The sequence below is a fragment of the Medicago truncatula genome, chromosome 4, assembly GCF_003473485.1.
Source record: "Medicago truncatula cultivar Jemalong A17 chromosome 4, MtrunA17r5.0-ANR, whole genome shotgun sequence".
Taxonomy (NCBI): Eukaryota; Viridiplantae; Streptophyta; class Magnoliopsida; order Fabales; family Fabaceae; genus Medicago; species Medicago truncatula.
The window spans coordinates 33583223-33603484 of NC_053045.1; the positions used below are offsets into that span (position 1 = coordinate 33583223).

The 20262-nt window shown below is 34.3% G+C and overlaps 2 protein-coding genes across 3 annotated transcripts; both read right to left on the reverse strand.

Annotated features, from left to right (window-relative positions):
• Positions 1-1296: 1296 nt before the first annotated feature.
• On the reverse strand, positions 1297-5996 carry LOC11414458 (F-box protein SKIP16). The gene is made up of 5 exons (XM_003606775.4): positions 5643-5996; positions 4002-4724; positions 3407-3625; positions 2663-2769; positions 1297-1701 (listed from the first exon to the last, which is right to left on the reverse strand). The coding sequence occupies exons 1-5, from the start codon at positions 5844-5846 to the stop codon at positions 1623-1625; spliced, it is 1332 nt and encodes a 443-aa protein (XP_003606823.1). The 5' UTR covers positions 5847-5996; the 3' UTR covers positions 1297-1622.
• A 2248-nt stretch (positions 5997-8244) lies between these two features.
• Positions 8245-18616, reverse strand: LOC11412967 (flowering time control protein FPA). Of its 2 annotated transcripts, none has more exons than XM_039833755.1 (6): positions 18181-18616; positions 15617-15862; positions 14907-14986; positions 13813-14691; positions 11842-13276; positions 8245-8565 (listed from the first exon to the last, which is right to left on the reverse strand). In XM_039833755.1, exons 1-5 carry the CDS (start codon positions 18475-18477, stop codon positions 11854-11856), a joined length of 2925 nt encoding a protein of 974 aa, XP_039689689.1. In that variant the 5' UTR covers positions 18478-18616; the 3' UTR covers positions 8245-8565; positions 11842-11853. The 2 variants fall into 2 exon arrangements, with proteins under 2 accessions (XP_039689689.1, XP_003606822.1); XM_003606774.4 differs by having other exon boundaries at positions 13813-14687; positions 14906-14986.
• Positions 18617-20262: the final 1646 nt, after the last annotated feature.

A 20262-nucleotide genomic window follows, 5' to 3' on the forward strand; every position in this document is an offset into this window, starting at 1 on the left:
ATGTAAAATGACATAAAGGGTATTCTTAATTCATAATAAAAATTATATCATTAATTTAAGTATTTAAGTATTTGTAATTTTGTAAACTAATTTTTCTTTAAAAAAATACTTTAAATTTATTAATTTAATATATCCTATGTATTATAAATTAAATTAAATTTTATTCAATAAAATTTTTATCTTATATTTATTATCATTTAAATGTTTCTACTTTATAAAGAAAATAACATTTACCTCAAAAACAAAAAAAAAAGTAGCACTAATAGAGTAATACTAATAACAGAGAATAAAGAAAATAACATTTACCTCAAAAAAATAAAAATAAAAAGTAACACTAATAGAATAATAGTATTTTGTTTCGTAAAAAAAAAAACGAAGGTATATATTTTTTCAAAAAAAAAAAAAAAAAAAGGCCAGCTGATATATATACAAAAATTGAAATAAATGGATAGTAGTCTTTATTACGTAGCTTATTATAAAAATTATAATGGATAAAAATACAATTTAAATGAAATAATAAGGGTAAAATTGGAAGAAAAAGTGAGAAGCTATAAGCTATAAGCTCAAACGCTACTTGGAATAGCTTCTGAAAAATAGCTTATAAGCTCGTGAAATAAGCTATAAGCTCATGGTGAAAAAGTGTTACCAAACAGAACTTTTTTTATCAAACGAGCTTATAAGCTAAAAGCTAAAAGCTCTTTTTTTTAGTTTCACAAACAGACCCTATAACTAACTGTAATATTATTCATATAGCTCCACATGTCTAATAAATATCCACACTTGCAAAACTTCGTATTTTACTAGCAAATTCAGATTAGCACACAGACACTGTTCATATTTCTCTGTCTCTCATCAAGTACAGAAGCTACCAATATTGTTCATCAGCGAGCTTCAACATATTCTCCTTCTTTCCTTGGAAATGTATCCATTGTAGTATTGGAAAAAAGCATTGAAATATACACTTTCAATAAGCAATAGATACTCCTTTATTAAAATCTGAAACTCCTTTCCTTAATCCTCCTGAAGCATCTGCACCCTTACCATAATATAGTTTCTCATGTATCCCTCTGCTCTCAGCATGATGTTGAAAGAAAGTTCTACGCAGACTACAGTTTATAACTGATAAAAATAATGGATTGTTTGTCTTATATTATTCTGCTGTGCTTGAGCTACGTATATCAAACACACTCCAATAAACACCTATTGACAGCCCTGTTGAAATGCTATTTTGCGTGGTTAATCACGGATAATGTGGTAATAGATCTGTTTACTTTCTTTTCTGATGCTTGAATAATATATCCTCTTTGAGAACAAAAGCCTATGTGAAGTACACTGAATTCAATGACATATGTTTTACAATAACAGTAGATTGGATTCGAATAATTTAAACGACAAAACTACTATTTAAGTATATATGCAATGCATTTCATACAAAGATTGCGAGAATTTCAATATTACTACCCAAATATATATAGATAAATACAAAGGGAAATAGTGCACTGCCAACTAAAACTCACAACAACCAAACCAAGCAACTCATACAAAGTAACATGATGCACCAGAACTATATATAACCCAAAGCTGCAACCATTACAGATAGCTGAATCCCGTCAAGAAGCAAATCAGAAAATATAGTCTGGCAGCTGAAGAGGGAAATGTGCGACTTGAACTAGGAATGGATCCCCTCTTGGGTCTACCAATCTGAAATCAGACACAGAAAAACAAAGAAACATTAGTTCATTGAGTCATCGACGATAGCACTTGAACTTACTTAGTGCTAAATGCATGAGTTTTGATGCTTGCAAGGCATCCACACCCCATCCCATCCTTGGAAAGATTAAGGTTTGAATAGCGGACATATCCCAAAAGTTAATATTAGTTTAAATTGAATCAATGACATTCAACGGAAAACTACCTTACTCATAAACGAAAGGAGAAAAAAAAATCTGGATTTAATGATACTAAAGTACTGCCAAAATAGCTAGTAGTTAAATCCTGTTTATCATATATTGAAGAAGGTAAACAAGCAATACTAACCACAGCAGTTGACTTGACAGTTGACACCATACGGATGTCAAAACAACATTGACTACAACCTCATTTGACTCGGAAAATACACCATTAAGGTACTTACCTCAAAGACCGGACAATCTCATGTTCTCATATCCATCCATCATCCCTATCCAACTTACTTGGCCATTCTGAAGTCCTCTTTATTTATAAAAATAAATGGAGTATGTCATTTAGAAAGAGATACACAAAAAATAGATTGTGGGTCCTACCACTAAGTGGATCTCACCGACATTAATTATTTTTTAACTTTTTTTATAATTGTGTGTGTCTTTATCTCTCCAAATGGAAGAAATGGAGAAGGCCATAAATGGAGAGGATCTTAACTCTGCTAAACAACAGCTATCTGGAATTTTCTTATAGTCAAACTTTAACTTCATCCCACCCATGGCTCAACACTCACATACAGACACTTCTTTAGTAACACTTAAAAAAATAACAATTCATGTATATCAGATAAAAAGGGTTTCAACTGTATGTCATAGAAAATTCCTCAAACCCCAACACATAGACTTCTGTATAGCCAAACTAATCAAAGATAATGAAATCACGTGGGAATGTCAACAGCGATAATAATAAAAGAAAAGCATACCTTCCAGGTACAAAGGTAAAGGAACCTTCAATGGAACCTGAGGATGTTGGCAGAGGTGAGCAACTCTGATAAACAAATTCTTTGTCACCTGGACGCAAAAGTGGGTACTGCAAAGACATTTATCAAAGTAAGTAGTTTGGCCGCTTCATTCAACTATAAATACTTGCATTCGGAAAGGCAGAGACATTTTTCTTTGTTTTCTAATGAAAGTTCTAAAACGCACTTCCAAAACTACATACAATAGACACTCTTTATGGAAACTAGAACCACCAAAACAGTATAGCGTTTATGATGCTTGCGAGGTTGAACTTGAAGAAGACTCGTCTGCTTGCAAGCTATAAATCACCAGTTCAACTAAGCCTAGCACTGAATGCACTTGGATCAAACTTTTCATTTAAACTTTGATCCCAAAATGTGTAAAATCCAAGAGAAAAGCCTATATGCAATTAAGTTATTACCCAAGCATCGGAAACATACATAGCTAACATCTTCCCAGATTTTTCAAGACAATCGATACTGTTGAAGTTATAGGTATTACAAACTAATCCAAGGAGATAAACTAAGATAGTCTAACATAATATCAAAGATAGATATTTAATATATTTTAACAGATGCAATTAAAATACATATTGTACTCCAACAGTCAAGCATGTATTAGGCAAGAATGTAAGTTTATTAAATACAGTACAATTAAAAAAATAAATACATTTAAAGAAAGGATATTGGAGAAAAAGGAGCTTATACCATTCCTATAACAGCTTCTCCATTGACGTCAGATACTACAGCATCATTAGCACGGATGATCCAGTGCCTCCAATAAAGCTGGCAAGAACTGTGGGACATTCCATTGATCACACATCCTTGAGGTTGTAAGGACATGCGGATTGAATAAGAAAATAAGTACTTCTCACGGTCACCTTGAAGATCAACACCCTCAGGGACAAGCAATGCAGAGGCGCGAATCTCAAGAAATAAGAAATACTTATAAGTTTTCACATGAAAATTAATCACAAGAAATAAACAAATACTCAAAAAAGTATCCAGTGATCAACAGAATAGACAAGTGAGTTGGAACATCCCATGCAACACCAATGAGAAAAAAATCAACTGTTCTCTCCTCAAATGCAGCAGATCTCAGAAACTTTGATAGGATATAAATGGTAAAACGCCCGGGAGGCATATAGTATAACATGTCAAGTTTTGTACATATATATATATCCCATGCATGTCATGGGTACTAAGAAAACTGCATCGAACATTATCATGTAAGTATTCTTTTTCATGCCTGAATGAATAAAGCTAACAGTGCAAGCATAAGGGGCAATATATACTCTCCTACCTGCACACCATTGGTTACAGCAGTTGAACAAACAGGGGATTCTTCTGGAAAAAGACTAATGCTTTTGGCATTTCCTTCTTCGAGCAATTTGATAAAACCACGTTGTAAACGGCGACCATGTTCTTCTAACCACAGTAGCATGGCATCCTGAATCTTTTCGCTGTCCATCTCATGATGCAAACTAATCAGATTCTGAGGAACACATGGCATCAAGTCTCTATTGGTAAGAAGATTTCTGGTCCCAACATATAGTTGACCATTGGTACAGTTGAGAAAGAACAACTTCTCACGGTACGTGGACGAAGCAGCCACAAGAACATACTTGGATCTTCTTAAAAATCCTAAGTTGTGCGAAATTTGCTGAGTTTCTTGGATTACCTGACTTATAGGTAATAAATAAACATTCACGAAATGATCATAGAAGGAGTAACCACCAATAATTCCCAAAGAAATGTCAGATGTGCTGGTATCATGGTCATGTTTTTCAATTTCTTGCCCATTATGAAAGCGGTAAAGGATCCTTGTAGGAAGAGGCAATTTGACATTTAAGACATCCTCCAACTCTTGAATCTCAACTTCTGACGCACCTTCACAAAGAGTTTCCTTAGCTTCTGGAAAGTTATTGGTGAGCCAGGTTTTTATATTGTCCCAACACCTTTTTACACGCTTAACAAGAGACCAAGGATACATCACAAAAGCTTCTCTCCAAGTTTGATAAGCTTCCTGCACAACACAATGAGTTTAATTTCTAGCTGTACTGATATCTACTTACCACACCAACACTTCAGATTGAAGGTGTGGGGGTGTGTCTGAAGTCTGACACCCATACGACACCGACCACATGTCAATTACTTTCATACTTTTGAAAATTATTAGGGCAAACAGTCATTTTGGTCCCTGAATGAGTGAGACGCTGTTATTGTAGTCCCTGAATGTACCATAGTTGCAAAATGCAAATCCATCCACAAGTGTCTCTTTCTTTGTAATTTTAGCAACAAAATTGACTAAAAAAACACAGTTGAGGACCAAAATGTCCAAAAAACACATTTAAGGACTAGAATGACTAACTAAATAGACACTTGAGGATGTATTTGTGATTTCGATACATCCATGGGTGTATCACACATTCAGAACCAAAATGGTTGTTTACCCAAATTGTTATAGGTGCCTGTGTCATTGTCCGTGTGATGTCCAAGTATGTGCCTCATTGACTACTCCCTATGGTGTCAAATATATGCAAAAATTCTCATTTCAGTTCATTAAATAACTGATGTATCTGGTTTATATTATAAAAACATAAAAAATAAAAAAAAATTGAAAACTCAGTGTCAGGTCCAAGAACAGACCAATCCCACCGCCCACTGCGGGACCCATTTAAAGCCAAGCAAAGTTCAGTATGGGCTTGCCCACCAAAATTGGCACCAAAGTTACGAGGGAAAGGACTCTAATAATCCAAAGTAAGGTTGAGAGGTAAGTAAAATTTGACCAAAGACAGTTACAGCTACGATTCAAACTCAATTACTTCTAAAGGATTGTTCCTTATAATAAAACAGCATAATTTAAACTAAAGCATACACATCAAAGATTATAACTAGAAATGAAGAAGAAGAAAAAAAATGATAAAAAGGAGGGAAGAGTGACCTTGAAGGAAGGGGTCGGGTTTCCGAGATGATCAATGGGTTGAGTGAGAGAGAGTTCACGGAAGCAGATTTTGGACCAAAGAGAGTCATCGGAGGTGAAAGATTTGAACCTGTTACTGACACATGAAATTCTGGCAATGTCTTCGGGTTTAAGATTTTCCATAATTTCATGAATCGCTAAATCTCCAACTGATTCCAAATCCATCTTTCTCAAAATTCAATCGCTCTTTCTTCTTTCTTTCTGCTTCTGCTATCAATCAGTATGAATACCAAAATGTATCTCTTACTCAGAAATGATCTCCGCTCCTCTCTACGATGCTTACATATGCATACTACAGAAGAAAAGAGAACCGGTTCAACACAGGATGCAACCGGTTCCCTTTTTTTATAAATCGAGTATCTAAGGAGGGTGTATTGGATATGATTTTAAGGGATTTTAAAAGACTTTTTTATCATGAAAAAGTCTTGTATTATTCAATCAAGATTTTTGTCATTTAAAAAAATTCTTGTGGTATTCAATCAAGACTCTTAATCACTTAAAAAAAGTCTAGTGGTATTCAAAATCATTCAAATTTCGAATGATTGTTTAATAAATCAGATTTTGATGGATTTTGTGGGATTTTTTAGTGAAATTTTAGCATGAAAAAGTCTTAGGATTGTTTTTTTCTTTTAAGATTTTACTATCTCTCCCTCTCTCTCCTCCCTTCTCTCTTACTCTCTCTTTTCCTCTCCTCTCTCTCTCTCTCTCTCTCTCTCTCTCTCTCTCTCTCTCTCCCCCCCCCTTCCCTCTCTATCTCTCTCTCTCGTAAAAAACATCTCTCTAGCTCTCCCGTAAAAAACCTCTCTCTCTCTCTCTCATTCCTTCACTCTCTCTCTCTCTCTATAGCTCTAGCTCTAGCTCTCCCGTATAAAATAAAATAAAATAAATAAAAGAGTCTTTATTGAGATTTTGTGAAAGAGAGTGTGTTATGATATTTTTTTCAATTATTTCTTAAAATTCATAAAATCTGTTGAAATCTCTTGAAATCCATAAAATCATTTCAAATCCTTTAAAATCTTATGAATTAAATCCATTAAAATCATCAAAGTCATCAAAATCTTGCAAAGTCTTTTAAAATCCTCAAGACTTTTTTAAACAAAAATTGTCCTTTAAAATCCTAATCCAATACACCCCTCTAAATAGATTAATCATTCAAACCGGATAGACCCGAAAATGAGTAAACCGGTTCTTAAGATTATTTTATTTATTTTATTTTATTTTCTTTAAAACATAGGGTTTCAATCCCAAAAAAGAAAAACAAAAGAGCTAGAAGGTGAGGTAAAGAGACATCTGAAAAACAAATTTTTATATACATATATATAGTCGATATGATAAAATTTTAGAAACTCATGATTATTTTTAAAATATCAACATAAATATAGTGTGTTTATTAAATATTTTTAAGTTATATTTAAAACACCGTTAAATATTTAAGTCGCACTTATCGAAGATTTTATATGTTTATATATGCAGAAATATATTTTTGTACGATATGTGATAGTCGATATAATAAAATTTTAAAAACGCATAACTATTTTTAAAATATCGACATTAAAGATATCATGAGTTAAATAAGGACGATTATGAAATTTTGTTGTGCTTCAATTTTTATACATTGTTAGTAGATTAATGGCTTAATTACACTTTTGGTCCTCGTGTTTTGGCCTACTCATGAAACTGGTCCTGCCCTTTTAAAACAGAACAAAACGGTCCTTCAATTATCATTTTTGTTGCATTTTTCGTCCTACCTCCTATTTTCAAACTCCATAAACGCAGAGAAATGACAATTTTAGGCAGTTTTAGACCTACCCATATGCTCAACCATGAAATCAATAAGGAATAAAACATATAGGCACAAGGAATCTATTCTATTCAGCACACTAACCAAAAAAACCCTAATTTAAAACATATCTGAGAAATTAGGGTTTTTTTGGTTAGTGTGTTGAATAAAGTGGATTCTTTGTACCCACGTGCTTTATTCCTTATTTATTTCATGGGGGTAGGTCTAAAACTGTAATTTCTCTGCGTTTTTGGAGAATAAAATGGAGGGTAGGACGAAAAATGCAACAAAAATGATAATTGAAAGACCGTTTTGTTCTGTTTTAAAAGGGCAGGACCAGTTTCGTGAGTAGGCCAAAACACGAAGACCAAAAGTGTAATTAAGCCTAGATTAATAGATATAATAGATATGACTGATTCCGTAATTAATTTTTATAAAAACAAATAAATTAGCCTTATAGTTATTTGTGCGAATTAGATACACTTGTGATAAACATTATCCGTGATTAATTTTTAGAAAACAAAAAATTAAATTATGTTGAAACTAACCAACAAACACATGTTCAAACTTCAACGTACACTGCTGAATAAGCACCTCATTGGAGATGACCAAAGCGCACTAAAGAGGAACCACTTGTCCTTTTATTTTCATTGAACAAAAAAAACCTGTTACTTTCAACTTGATTTTCATACTCTACTAGTACTACTATATATTGATTGATACATTCTGAACAACACTTGTCATTTTTTTCAAATTTTAACAATCAAATAAAAACAAACTGAGTGACACGTCGGTACAAGTTTGAGATGGAAAAAATACAACGCGTATATCGAACAGAAACAAAAATCATAATCCAACCTTGCAATTGAGTCAAAAAACCTTACAATTTTATAGCTTGTAGATAAAACAAATGTTAAGAAGAAAAAGACTAAAAGATCCTAATATGAGAATAATTTAAAGAAATCCTTGCTGAATTCGTCAAATCATCGTCACCTCTGTCGCTAGCTTTTCATGCGTCTCTCTAACCACACACATTGCCTACGCGTCCATTTGAGAGTCAAAATTAACGATAACTTTAGGATATGATGATGATTTTTTGCAAACCTGTCAATAATAGTTAAAAAATTAATCCCGTTACGCAGAAACCATTTTACCATAAAACAATGTAAGAAAAATTGAGTAAAAGAAAATAAAACAAAGTAAAACAGTAAAATTACTGATGAATTAGAGATAATTATGTTGAAACGCGTAGAACCATTATACATCGACATTTTTGTCCGTGGAATAAACGTTGGTCATTTACTTGGTGAACATTGAGAATTCTTAAATCCCCCAATGCAGACGATAAACAATATGATACTCCCAACGTTCTTAAAAATTAAAATAAAAAATCAAAATATATTTAATTTAAATTTAAACTAAATAGATTTTAACTTTAGTTTATATCTAAGACTTGAAAGAGTTCCATTAATTAGGTCTACCTTGAATACAAAATCATAGAATTACGTTATAAATGCTAACATGCGTCAAACACTCAAACTACTAGCAACAAGACTCCACAAATAGCAAGTTTTATTAAAAAAAAAAAAATCAATTTTTAAATAAACTAAAATAAATTAGCACAATTTTAAATACAAAATTTCTATTTTTGATACACGAACGGTGTCTTGCACATGTAAACATTTCCCTTAGTATATATACACCATACTAGTAACTAAGATTAATAATACTACAGCACTAGATGCAAACGTGTTTATTATGTACCCATTTTTTCTCCTTTTTTGGTCAAGTAATATCGCGGGTAAAAATTCATCTTTTTAAGGTGAATATTTAGGATGTTTGAAGTTTGAACCCACATATATTATGCACTCATTCTAATAATTGTGCGCACGACACATGACTCATTCACATCAAGAACAAAATAGAAAATCTTTGGTGCTTAGCTGTCAGAAAGAATTAAAGATTCAAATCTAAAATAGTTAATTCTGAAATGAATTTTCGTATTTATCACTGCGCCACTTTATTAAGGACAGTTTGGAAGCAGAGACTGTACGTTCCAACGCTGCAATAAAGGATGAATTACCCAGAAGCACTAAATTCTGTAAACCTTGCTCATTTTAACAAACAAAACATGCTTTTAATATTCATGCATTGAATTCTTTCTTAATAGAATGATATTTCAACGATAGTTGGATCTAATGGAAGGGACTAGACTTCCACAACGTGACAAATTAAAGTTCGGATCTCAACTACAAGAAGTACGCGCGCATTTTAGTGTCCGACACGTCTCGAATAAAAAAAATGATAACAATTTTGCACGAATACTTGCAAATCAATGGAACATTAAAATCGAATGTTCTAGTCATGCATTAATTGTCCCTGAACTGGTGATACTTAGCATATGTTTGGTTGTGCAGTGGGTTGTCGCGCATCTAGGGGCCATATTACTGTTACAAAAAACGAGTGTCTGGGGGCCTAGAAGACGCGAATACAAACATGGAATTAACATGAAGAAATTGAAAGGATTGAATGGCAACATACATGAGGAGCAATTTCCATCTTATTTATATATTTATTCATTTATTCATTAGTACTATTATTACAGTCTAATACACTCTTATTTTCTAAGTTTTATTAAGTCTATTTAAACTGGGTGTTAATTTTCACAGGGAAAGCATAATCGACTATCTAAAGCAGTTTTACTAAATATATTTTACAGTAGTTCAGCATTATTGTCATCTTGTTGAATTTTCTGCTGTAAAATTCTTCCAACTAGACCTAGCATGTGTTCTTGCTCTATTTTGTTCCCATGTCTCATTAAACAAAGCCATCAGGGTTGATTGAACCATGAAAGCACATTCAATTCAATATTTGCAACAAATCCGATTAAATTCCGAATATTTTTAAAACATTATTATGAAATGCAAACAAATGAAATCCAAGGGCTGACTTTTCCTAAGGATAGGCTCTAGTCTTGTTAACAAAAGTTTAATATTAGAAGGCAAGAGGTAATTTTGCACATTCCAGAGACACAGATTGCAATAATGAGACTAACCACATGAGTTTTGTTGAAATGTCCATTAAAATTATAAAATCCGGATAGGAAGATTTCCGTAAAAGATCCTGTTCGTAGTTTAAAAATAACTGGCATCGGTTGAAAAAATCTCTAAACCAAATTGGAAAACTCATTAGGATTAAATTCAGAGTTGCTAAAACATCAGTGGGTCATAATCCTCACATTATTATACCTTTCAAACCCCTAAGTAATTATCGGAGTTAAAATAACGATGGAAACATAGAAAATTAGCGGGGATCCACAACGGAATGTGGTACCAAATTTTTTGGCTCAGTCAAGCAATCCCTAGTTATGGTTAGATGGGAAGGTAGTAAACAATATACAGATTTAATTAGAGCAAGTCATCTTCACATAATCTTTAGAAGCACATTTGAGATCCTTACATAGTGAAAATAACCCCTCACAGTAAAATAAGTTCAGGGGGTGATTGGATTTCCAACCCTAAAAACTACCTTCTAAAGAGGAAAGAAAAAGAGAGATCACAGACTATTGATAAAATATAATGGGATACAAAACTTAGAAGCAAAACGAATTATCATGCATGTGAAATAGAGCTATGTTCAAGAGTTTGTCACAATATTTGCTATCTATGAAACACATTCAATCCAGAAGGTAAACTACAGCAATAATAAAAACAGAGACAATATGACATACAACAAAAAGAAAAAGAACAGAGCATGTGACGAAACTTAAAGCTTAACATATATGTATCAATCACAAATAAGCTGAAATTGAATAGAATTTCTGACAGCACAAATAAGCAGGTGTATCGGTACTTGCTACACTCCATCAGAACTATAATACAACTATATTTATATGAATACCAGAGGGATTTTAATAGAGTTAGTATTTTGAAATTTGAAACTTGGGTAAGGTTGACAACAGTTTTAACAAGGACAGTACTATCAAAATATTTTATTTGGGGAAAAGTACAGGCGAAAAGATGCAAACCAAGTAAAATGTTCTAAGATCCTCCATGCAAAGCTTTGGACCCCAACACTGCCTACCAAACCTAATTGTTTACACGTGCTTAATTTGTCTTTGTAGGTTCTTATACTTAAGAATTCAATACTACTTAAGTATATGGTTTACATGTCACATGACGCAGGTTTAGAGCCCGCAGATCAGTTACACTACCAAGTGTATCAAGGTATGTAACGAGAAAGTGAACTTTCTGGGAGAAAAATATAAATATGGTCACAATTTCTATATGTTAAAAAGTACAGCTTAGTTAAGTGAATGGCAGGGATGTTATATAAACTATATCACTCATTCAAAAGAATCAATTATGGGGTGTTACTTACAGAAAACAATTCTTATTGTTGAACTCCTGGCCCATGTGCTCCTTGTGTTTGCTGCTGCTGTATTTGGAGTAGAAGATTGGCAGCAAACTGCAATGTTGACTGGTATCTCTGGTTCTTATCAGCCTCCAATTCTGGGGGGCCTTGACCAACTCCAAAGGCAGGATGTTGTTGGATGGGAGGGTTTGAGTTTACTTGGTCTGCAGTATATTGCATGACAGGCTGATGCTGAGGATTAGCACTGTTAACTTGACTAGATAAGGCAATAGAATTATTGGGTTGCTGGAAAGGTTGGGGGTTATTATTAGATTGCTGGAAATGCTGGGGGTTATTATTAGGTTGCTGGAAAGGATGGTGGTTATTATTAGGTTGCTGGAAAGCCTGAGAATTGTATAAAACAGAGACATCACTTCCTGGAAAGCCTTTCTGAGTATTGGGGGGAACTTCAGCCTGATACTGATGACTGAAATGGGGGGATGCAGCTACCTGTCCACTTTGAGTAGGTGTCACAAAATTAGACACGAGTCTAGATGAAACAACTCCTTGCTGTTGCTGGTTAACAGCATTGTCTTGAATATGAGAACTGCCAGAGAACGCTTGAGCAGTGTGGCCAGGAGCTGATGCTGGCGGGTAAGGCTGATGATGAGCATTATGACTGTTATACATATTCCTAAACTGCTGAGATGGATGAATGGATTGATCCGCAATTTGATGATCCTGTTTCCATATTTGAGATTGGTTTCCATCATTAGGTGCCACAGGAGGAAATGGAGGCTTCACAGTTGAGGAGCCTGCTCCTGACTTAGCACCATCAATAGCAGGTGACTGCACATTTGTGGGCAGAAAAGAAGCTAAAGTTGCAATAAGCTCAGGTGTTAATGCAACTCCAGCTTGAGACCCAGAAGCAGCAGTGTTTAGAGCATAGTCCGAAGCTGCAGGCTGAACTGAAGAAGGCCCACCTGTAGGTGGGTATACTTGTTTAGCAGGAAGCTTAGAATCCTCGTGCAACATTCGGTTGTAATTCATTGCTAAAACTTGTTCCTCTTTTGCAGGATTCATATCATATTCAGCCTGTGAAGGAGGCATCTGCTGCATATATTGATTTGACGGTACAGGCAAATGTGATGATTGGTGCACGGGCACACCACTTTGTACTGGTGCAAACTTGAGAACGACACCATATAGACGTTCCGGTCCGGTGACTTTCAGAACATCCGTCAGGAAATCTGAAGGAGGCACCAAGAATAAAGTTGTATTCTCAAATTTGGCAACACCAGCACGATTTTTTGCACCAAGGTAGCGTAGGAATTCAGTGTATGAACCAAAATCATTTTCACTATCAGGCAGAAAGAAAACAATCTCAAAGTCAATTGCATCAGCATAGTGTGCTGCGAGTGTATCCAATCCCGTCCTAGCTGAGCAATCCACAACTTCAGGACTGCAATAAATGAACAAAACAAACTTCAATACAGCCTCTAAACAAGACCTTGAGACAGGTATACCTTTTGACTGCTACGTAAGACAGTTTTCAAGGAAAAAGCAAATGGGCCCATTTCCAAGAACTAAGGGCCAATCACTTATATTGGAGAGAAAAAAAAACAGAGCTTGTCGGTTACCTTATTTACCAAAAAAAATATGAATAGTTTCTTCAGAAAAAATAAAAAAAAAGGAGCAATAAGAACGGCATACTGTATACTTCCTAATGATACAATGAAGAACAAATGTATAAGAGAAAAGCTAGCATGAAGCACAACCGAATAAAATTCATAAAAGTTAAAACCTACATGTTTGTTTTATTTAGAAAAGATATCCTATGCTAATGATATACCATTTGCTACAAGTGACTTTTCCAGCAAATAGGGATGGAGGGGTCAAATGCAAAAGTCGGCAGAAATAAACTTATTGGAAGAAAAGTCCTCTTCCATATTTACAAAATTAAATTGAAACACTAAGAACAGATAAAATTAAACTCACAGCTCTGTCCCGATCCCTTTCCCTACAGGGATGCATCTAGCACGACAAACAGGAGTTCCTCCTTTTGCAATAAGTCCGCGCCATATATGATCAGGTTGGACAGCATGTACTCCACCTGTAATCCTCGTGCTTGCTGAACCAAGGATACCCCTCCCTGCATAAGGATCATCATTAGGTAATGCACCATCTATCCTTGACCGCTTAGAATCTCTTGGAATATGATTTATGTCAAGTACATCCCATGCACCAGAGGATGATCTTGCAGGAAGCCTAGCACCCGGTACAGGAGAAGAAAGCAACCCTTGTGCAGGAGGAGATGGCCGTTTCCAGTTTGGACCCTTGTGTAGTGTACTATTCTCGTTAAACTCAGGGCCAGAAACAACAGATTCAGGACCACCATTAGGACCAAAAGGCCGCATTGGTATGTTTGGACCAACATTACCACCACTTGGCAATTGTCCAGGAAAACTATTCGGAATCATAGGACGATTATGACCAAATAAATCCATTTGTGCAGGTCGATATGGATGCTCATTTAGGAATAAATCAGGTCTTGGCCCATTACTTCCAGGATAAAAGCCAGGGTAGTCTTTGCCTTGTACCTGGTCAGCATTAGAATAATTAATTGTTATGTGAGGATCATTGAAAAGGCGCCCTTGAAGACCCTCTTTTGCACGCCGGGCTTCATCAACACTTCTAAATTCAACAAATGAAAAATTTCTTGAAGGAACACTCTTGATTCTCTCAATTTCACCAAATAGGATCATGGCATTGTGGAGCATTTGCTCATCGATCTGAACATTGGGAGGATAACCGATCCACAAAATATTATTGGGTTGACCGTCACCCTTTCTCCTCATTAGAGGTTGTGAATTCTGTTGACATGGAACAAGTTTTTATAAGTAAAAACTAAAAAAATTCAAGATACCAGCATAAAGAAAACATCAGCCAATATACAAATAGGTGCATGCAAGTCTTAACAGTGTATGGTCTTCAAATCCCAACACATTACATCCAACAAGGCAATCACAAAAGATGAAACGGACTAATGCGAGACACATCCAATTAGATGCACATTGTACAGTATTCTCACCAGTGGCCTTTTATGTCCAGAATAAGAATCAGAAGGCCCAAAGCTTTTGCCTTGAAATTGCCCATAATCAAGCCCTTGATCCTACAGAAATCAGAAAAGGAAATATTAGGGGGGTATGAAAAACATACAGAAGAGCAAAAATAACATGAAAAGAAACAACTTGTTCGGTAATCCTTGGGGTTAGTGGAATGGTCACACACTAATGTTAGAGAATCAGTACCTAACACAGAATCCACCAAATTTCTATAAAACATCGACGAAAAGTAATTGGAATGACACTAATATAACACATCCAAAACACTACTGACCAAATCAGACAAACCTTACAATAAAAGCAACCAAGGTCCATTTTAAAATGTGAAAAGCTTCACAAAAGGTAGTTCACTCATATATGAATTATTTATTGCAAGAAATAGCATTCCAGTATGTATCATTTTCAAAGAATCACACCCCAGTTACCAAATTGAAATTATAGATCCTGCCCTGAGACATCGGGATATTTATAGTAAAATAAGCAACTACTTCATCTGGTCCAGTATATAAGAGAAAGTTGGTCAACAAAAGTTGATGCATCTGGTCCAAATTTTAAACCAGGTACATCAATTTTTGTTGATCCAACTTTCTCTCTTATATTTGGGACTGGAGGAAGTAATTAATATACGGAAGTTGAGTAACAAGAAACAAAATCAGCATTCTAAAGTACAAACTTACTCTTTTTGCATAATTTGATCGGAGGAAGTCAACACGGATATTTTCCCCACCGATATGTTTCCCATTCATAATTTTCATTGCCTGAATAGCATCATCTAAATTGAAAAATTCAACACATGCAGTATTTCTGTCTCTGAAGAACTTGAAATCCTCAACTTTACCAAATTTACGGAAGTCAGCTTCCAAGTCTTCCTTTGTAACAGCTGGGCTAATGCCACCTACCCAAAGCTGTTTGCATGTCTTTGCCTGGAAATAACGTCATTTTTGGTTAAACACACGCGTGAAGAAATATACATATCTTAGCATCTACATTCAAACACATTACAATCAAAACAATCTGCTAATACTAAAAGGAAATTGTATTGTATTTTTGCTTCAAGCTATTCAAAGGCACCAACCACTTCTTAATTTTGACAGCTCCTATTTTGGACTTAACAGTCAAACTGTTGAAAAGAAATTCATATCTTGAGGTGACCAAGAACAAATAAATTCTGTAGAAAAAGACTATAACTGCTATTGTTATAATCAAGTAGAAAAAGGAAGTCAAGTTGCTTCTTCAGCATTACTCATATGAAAAAGGAAGTCAAGTTGCTTCTTCAGCATTACTCATATGACAGTGTAAAGGAATTTATTTTCTGTGAAAACAACATTTGCGGTACAGAACTAAAATATCCAAGGTTAAGTTCTAGTACAAAAAACTGCCCCTGCATAGATTTGAAAAGCAACAGAATTAAATTACGGTCCAATTTTACTTTATTTTTGTTGCCAAAAAAACAGTAGGACAAACTTAAGAACTAGAATCTCTGGTTTGAACAACGGACTATGTCCAATGCTATTTTTAAAATTATAATACATTGAGTTTGTATTTTACCAGTAATCTTTATTTTATTTTTGTTACATTTTACTGGTAGTCTAGTATTTACATCTGTAACGTATTTGCAGCTCCATGAATGATTCCCAAGTCTTGTTCGGAAACCACCAAAGGCACCTTTTACTATTGATGATTTAAACGTGGCTATAAATGGGGTCTCTTATAATTACTAGTCAGGTTGCTATTTAGATTTGGTATTATTATTAATGGATAAATAGAAACTGTGTTATTTTTATTTGTCTTTAACTTTACTTTCATTCACGTTACATTACATCATTAGAAGGACTAGGATTGGTTTTTTTTTTTTTGAGGGGACTAGGATTGGTTTTGACGGTGGTAACAGAGATAGTTTTCCAGAAACGCATGTTCTCTGGAAATTATTATTATTGTAATAGTGCAAAGATAGATGCAGTACAATCTCAAACGGGAAATTATTTAGAGAAATGAAACGTAGTTTCCACATCAGATAAGAAGCAGTTTCACTACCTCAAAAAGTACACTTTCGTAATATCTGCATCATGCGTTTTTTTTTTCTTTCTTTCTAAATAAGCCTTATTACTAATAAAAGCACTATTGCCTATGCTCTGCATTATCTTCTCTAATTTTTACTCCAATCTCCTAGAATAAAATGCACACTCTTCATCTCCATAATTTGTCCCTGTTAATCAAATATATTGGTATCATTTTTTTCACAACATTTCATTGAGGCGAAACTTGGTTTAATTCAGTTTTTTTTGGCGTTAAACACAGTTTACCCTACACGATTTATAACTAAAATTTACCGTCCCTGCGCTTAACTTAATCAAAGTTCATATATTTTCACGTAATCGATTACTGCTTTGCAGATGTTTTGGCAATTTGAGCGGAAGGTATCTCCTCGCAACACTGTTTGATTGTTTATTTGAAACTGTTTGCGCAATACTAATTACAACATTCATGATCATGAATTCATTACGCATTTCGTTGGCACAAGGCAGAAATTGATTTCTGCATAATTTTGGCGTGAATGAATTCGAGAATTAAGGCAGGACTTAAACTTCACAAAGTAATCTTTGTCTTAATAAACCAATTAATACAAAAACAAGCTTTCAGAATCTCTTACATTGAAAGGATCTATTAGTTAATTAATAGCGTTAGATTTAGATTGCTAATTACAACCAGTTAGACCAGCAACTTTCACAAATCCAAATTCACGATAACATTGATAAAGTTCTGCGAATATTATAAATTTGCGTATCGTAAATTTCAAATCAATCACACGCTGCTAAGTATATCTTTAGATTATAATTCCGGGGTGTGTTTGGCAGAATCACGTTAATTTTTGTATTTCAATGTGAATTTCAGTAAAAACACTAAATCCCAATCCAATCATGACACTGTTCACCATACATATCCTAATAATTCACCATAAAAAACCACTCGCACGAACAACGAGTCTTCAAGGTTTCATCGATGAAGCAAAGTACCGAAAAACGTATAAGAAGATTTGATTTGAGCGATTAGAAATCGAGAATTCAAGCCAAGCAATTTCGTAGGCAAATTAAACGATGAAAATTGAAAACAAAATTAACCAAAACGTTGAATTCAATAATCGTAATAAGAGTAATCGAAGTAGATTAGAATAAATATAAATAATAATACATGAATCCTTATTGTAATTGAAAATTAAGAGAGCGCAAAAGTGAGAACGAACCGGTCTAGCAAACTCAATTCTCAAGGAATTGCCACGAAAATTGAATCCCTGAAGAGCGTTTTTAGCAGCTTTTGCATCATCAATGCGTTTGAAGAACACGAAAGCGTAATTGCGAGCGGAATAAGATGTGACGCTATCGAGAGCACCGTACTGAACGAACAGATCCATCAGATCGGAATCTGTTACGTCCGGCGATAGATTCGCAACATATAGGTTGTTGGAAGGAGTCGAAGAATCCTCCGAGTATCTGCCGCTGCCTTCATGTTGTGGTCGCATTGGCTTCGCCGGAGGCGTCATTGCGATTTGAAAAGATGATGCTCTGGGAACGTGAAGAAGCTTGCGAGATTGAGGGTGAAAATTTTGGAGAGAAAGAAACCCTAGAAGAGAGGATGAACTGTTGTGAGGGAGAAATAGAAAACGGATTAGGATTAGGGTTGTGGTTACAATATAAATGCAAATTTTTTTTTTTTTTGGACAAGAAATGCAAATTTTCTTCCTTCGTTATATTTTTATATTTATATCAATACTTTCGACATTTTTGAGTTGGATTTTTTCTTTTCAAAAATACCTTCAATTTTCAATATAAATAACACATTGTAACAAATAGATAATAATAAATTTAAATATTAAAATAAAAGTGCAACAAACACAGATATCCATTTTTTTTCCTTTATCATTTAAAAAGTGTAACAAAATATAAGAGTGTATCTTTTTCATTAATCCAATTATACCTTTAAACAATAATTTTTTCTATAATAAAGATTGTTTTTGGTGTCATTAAAAAAAATTAGATTATATTTGTTTGTTATATTGTTGGTTTCATTGAAAAATATAATCATGGTTAGTTTGATTTGTTATCATTTGAAAGCAAAAAACGCTAATATTTGTGACTTATTGTAACTCTTTCCGGTCCGACCCATGTGCAGCCCTCCAAAGGATTATACTAACTAATTAAACAGGAAATGGTCTAAAAGTGTTCCTTTGAAAGTTTCTATTTGCGCATGCCGTCTCTTTCGTAATAGATGGCCGACAAAGGATAATTTGGTGCGGCGAGGTGTTATTACCAACGACAATCAATTATGTGTTTCAGGATGTGATAAATAGAAAACTATAGATCATTTAATAATTCATTGTACTATTTTTGGCAATCTTTGAAAACTTATTAAGTCTTGGATTGGTGTGTATTTCCTCAACGGGTTATGGATCATTTTTACCAGTTTGTTCACTCTTCAGGTGCCTATGCTCCCCGTCGGTCATTTCTTCATTTGGTTTGGCTTTGTTGTATTTGGGTTCTTTGATCTGAAAGGAACCATAGACATTTTGCTAATAAAGTCAACACGACCGTGCATCTATTGGAAAAGGTGAAGATATATTCTCTTCGATGGTTGAAAGCTTAAAATGTATGCTTTCCTTTTGATTATCATATGTGGTGGCAGAACCCCCTTGCTTGTTTGGGGATTGAGTGATGTTTATTTTCATTTCATCATCACAACTCATTTTGTCTGTTTAAAAAAAAAACTTCTTTCTGCATTCCTTGTGCAAGGGAGCAAAACTATTTCTTTGTTAATATAAATCGCATTTTGCATGTTAAAAAAAAAAACAGGAAATTGCCTTGCAATCGAACCAAAGGGGAGTTTTTTTTTTTTTTTAGGGAAACAAAAGGAGTTAAAATGTTACAACCAGAATTAAACAAAACCATAGGATTAGCCTCACGAAAGCACGGGTAAATTATAGCAGACCAATAAGAGAGATTGAGAAGATTAATAACCTCTTCCAAGAGAGGTTTAAGGTAGGCAATGAAAGTGTCTTGATTGAGAACCATCTTTGCAACATTGGCAGTTTCTGTTTCTAAAACAACACGATTGAGTACACATAGTATGGATCAAGCCCCACATATCAGTGCCATGGGAATTACTTTGGCCAAGTTTGCAATTGAAATTTTGAACAAGATCACCATAAAAAACATTCAATTACAAGGAGTGTTTCCAATACTATCGTTACTGAGATTTCATTCAAGCTTCATTTCAGTCTCTTAAAATGTGCATGATTGATTAGGCGTTTGCCTACATTTAGGATAACTAT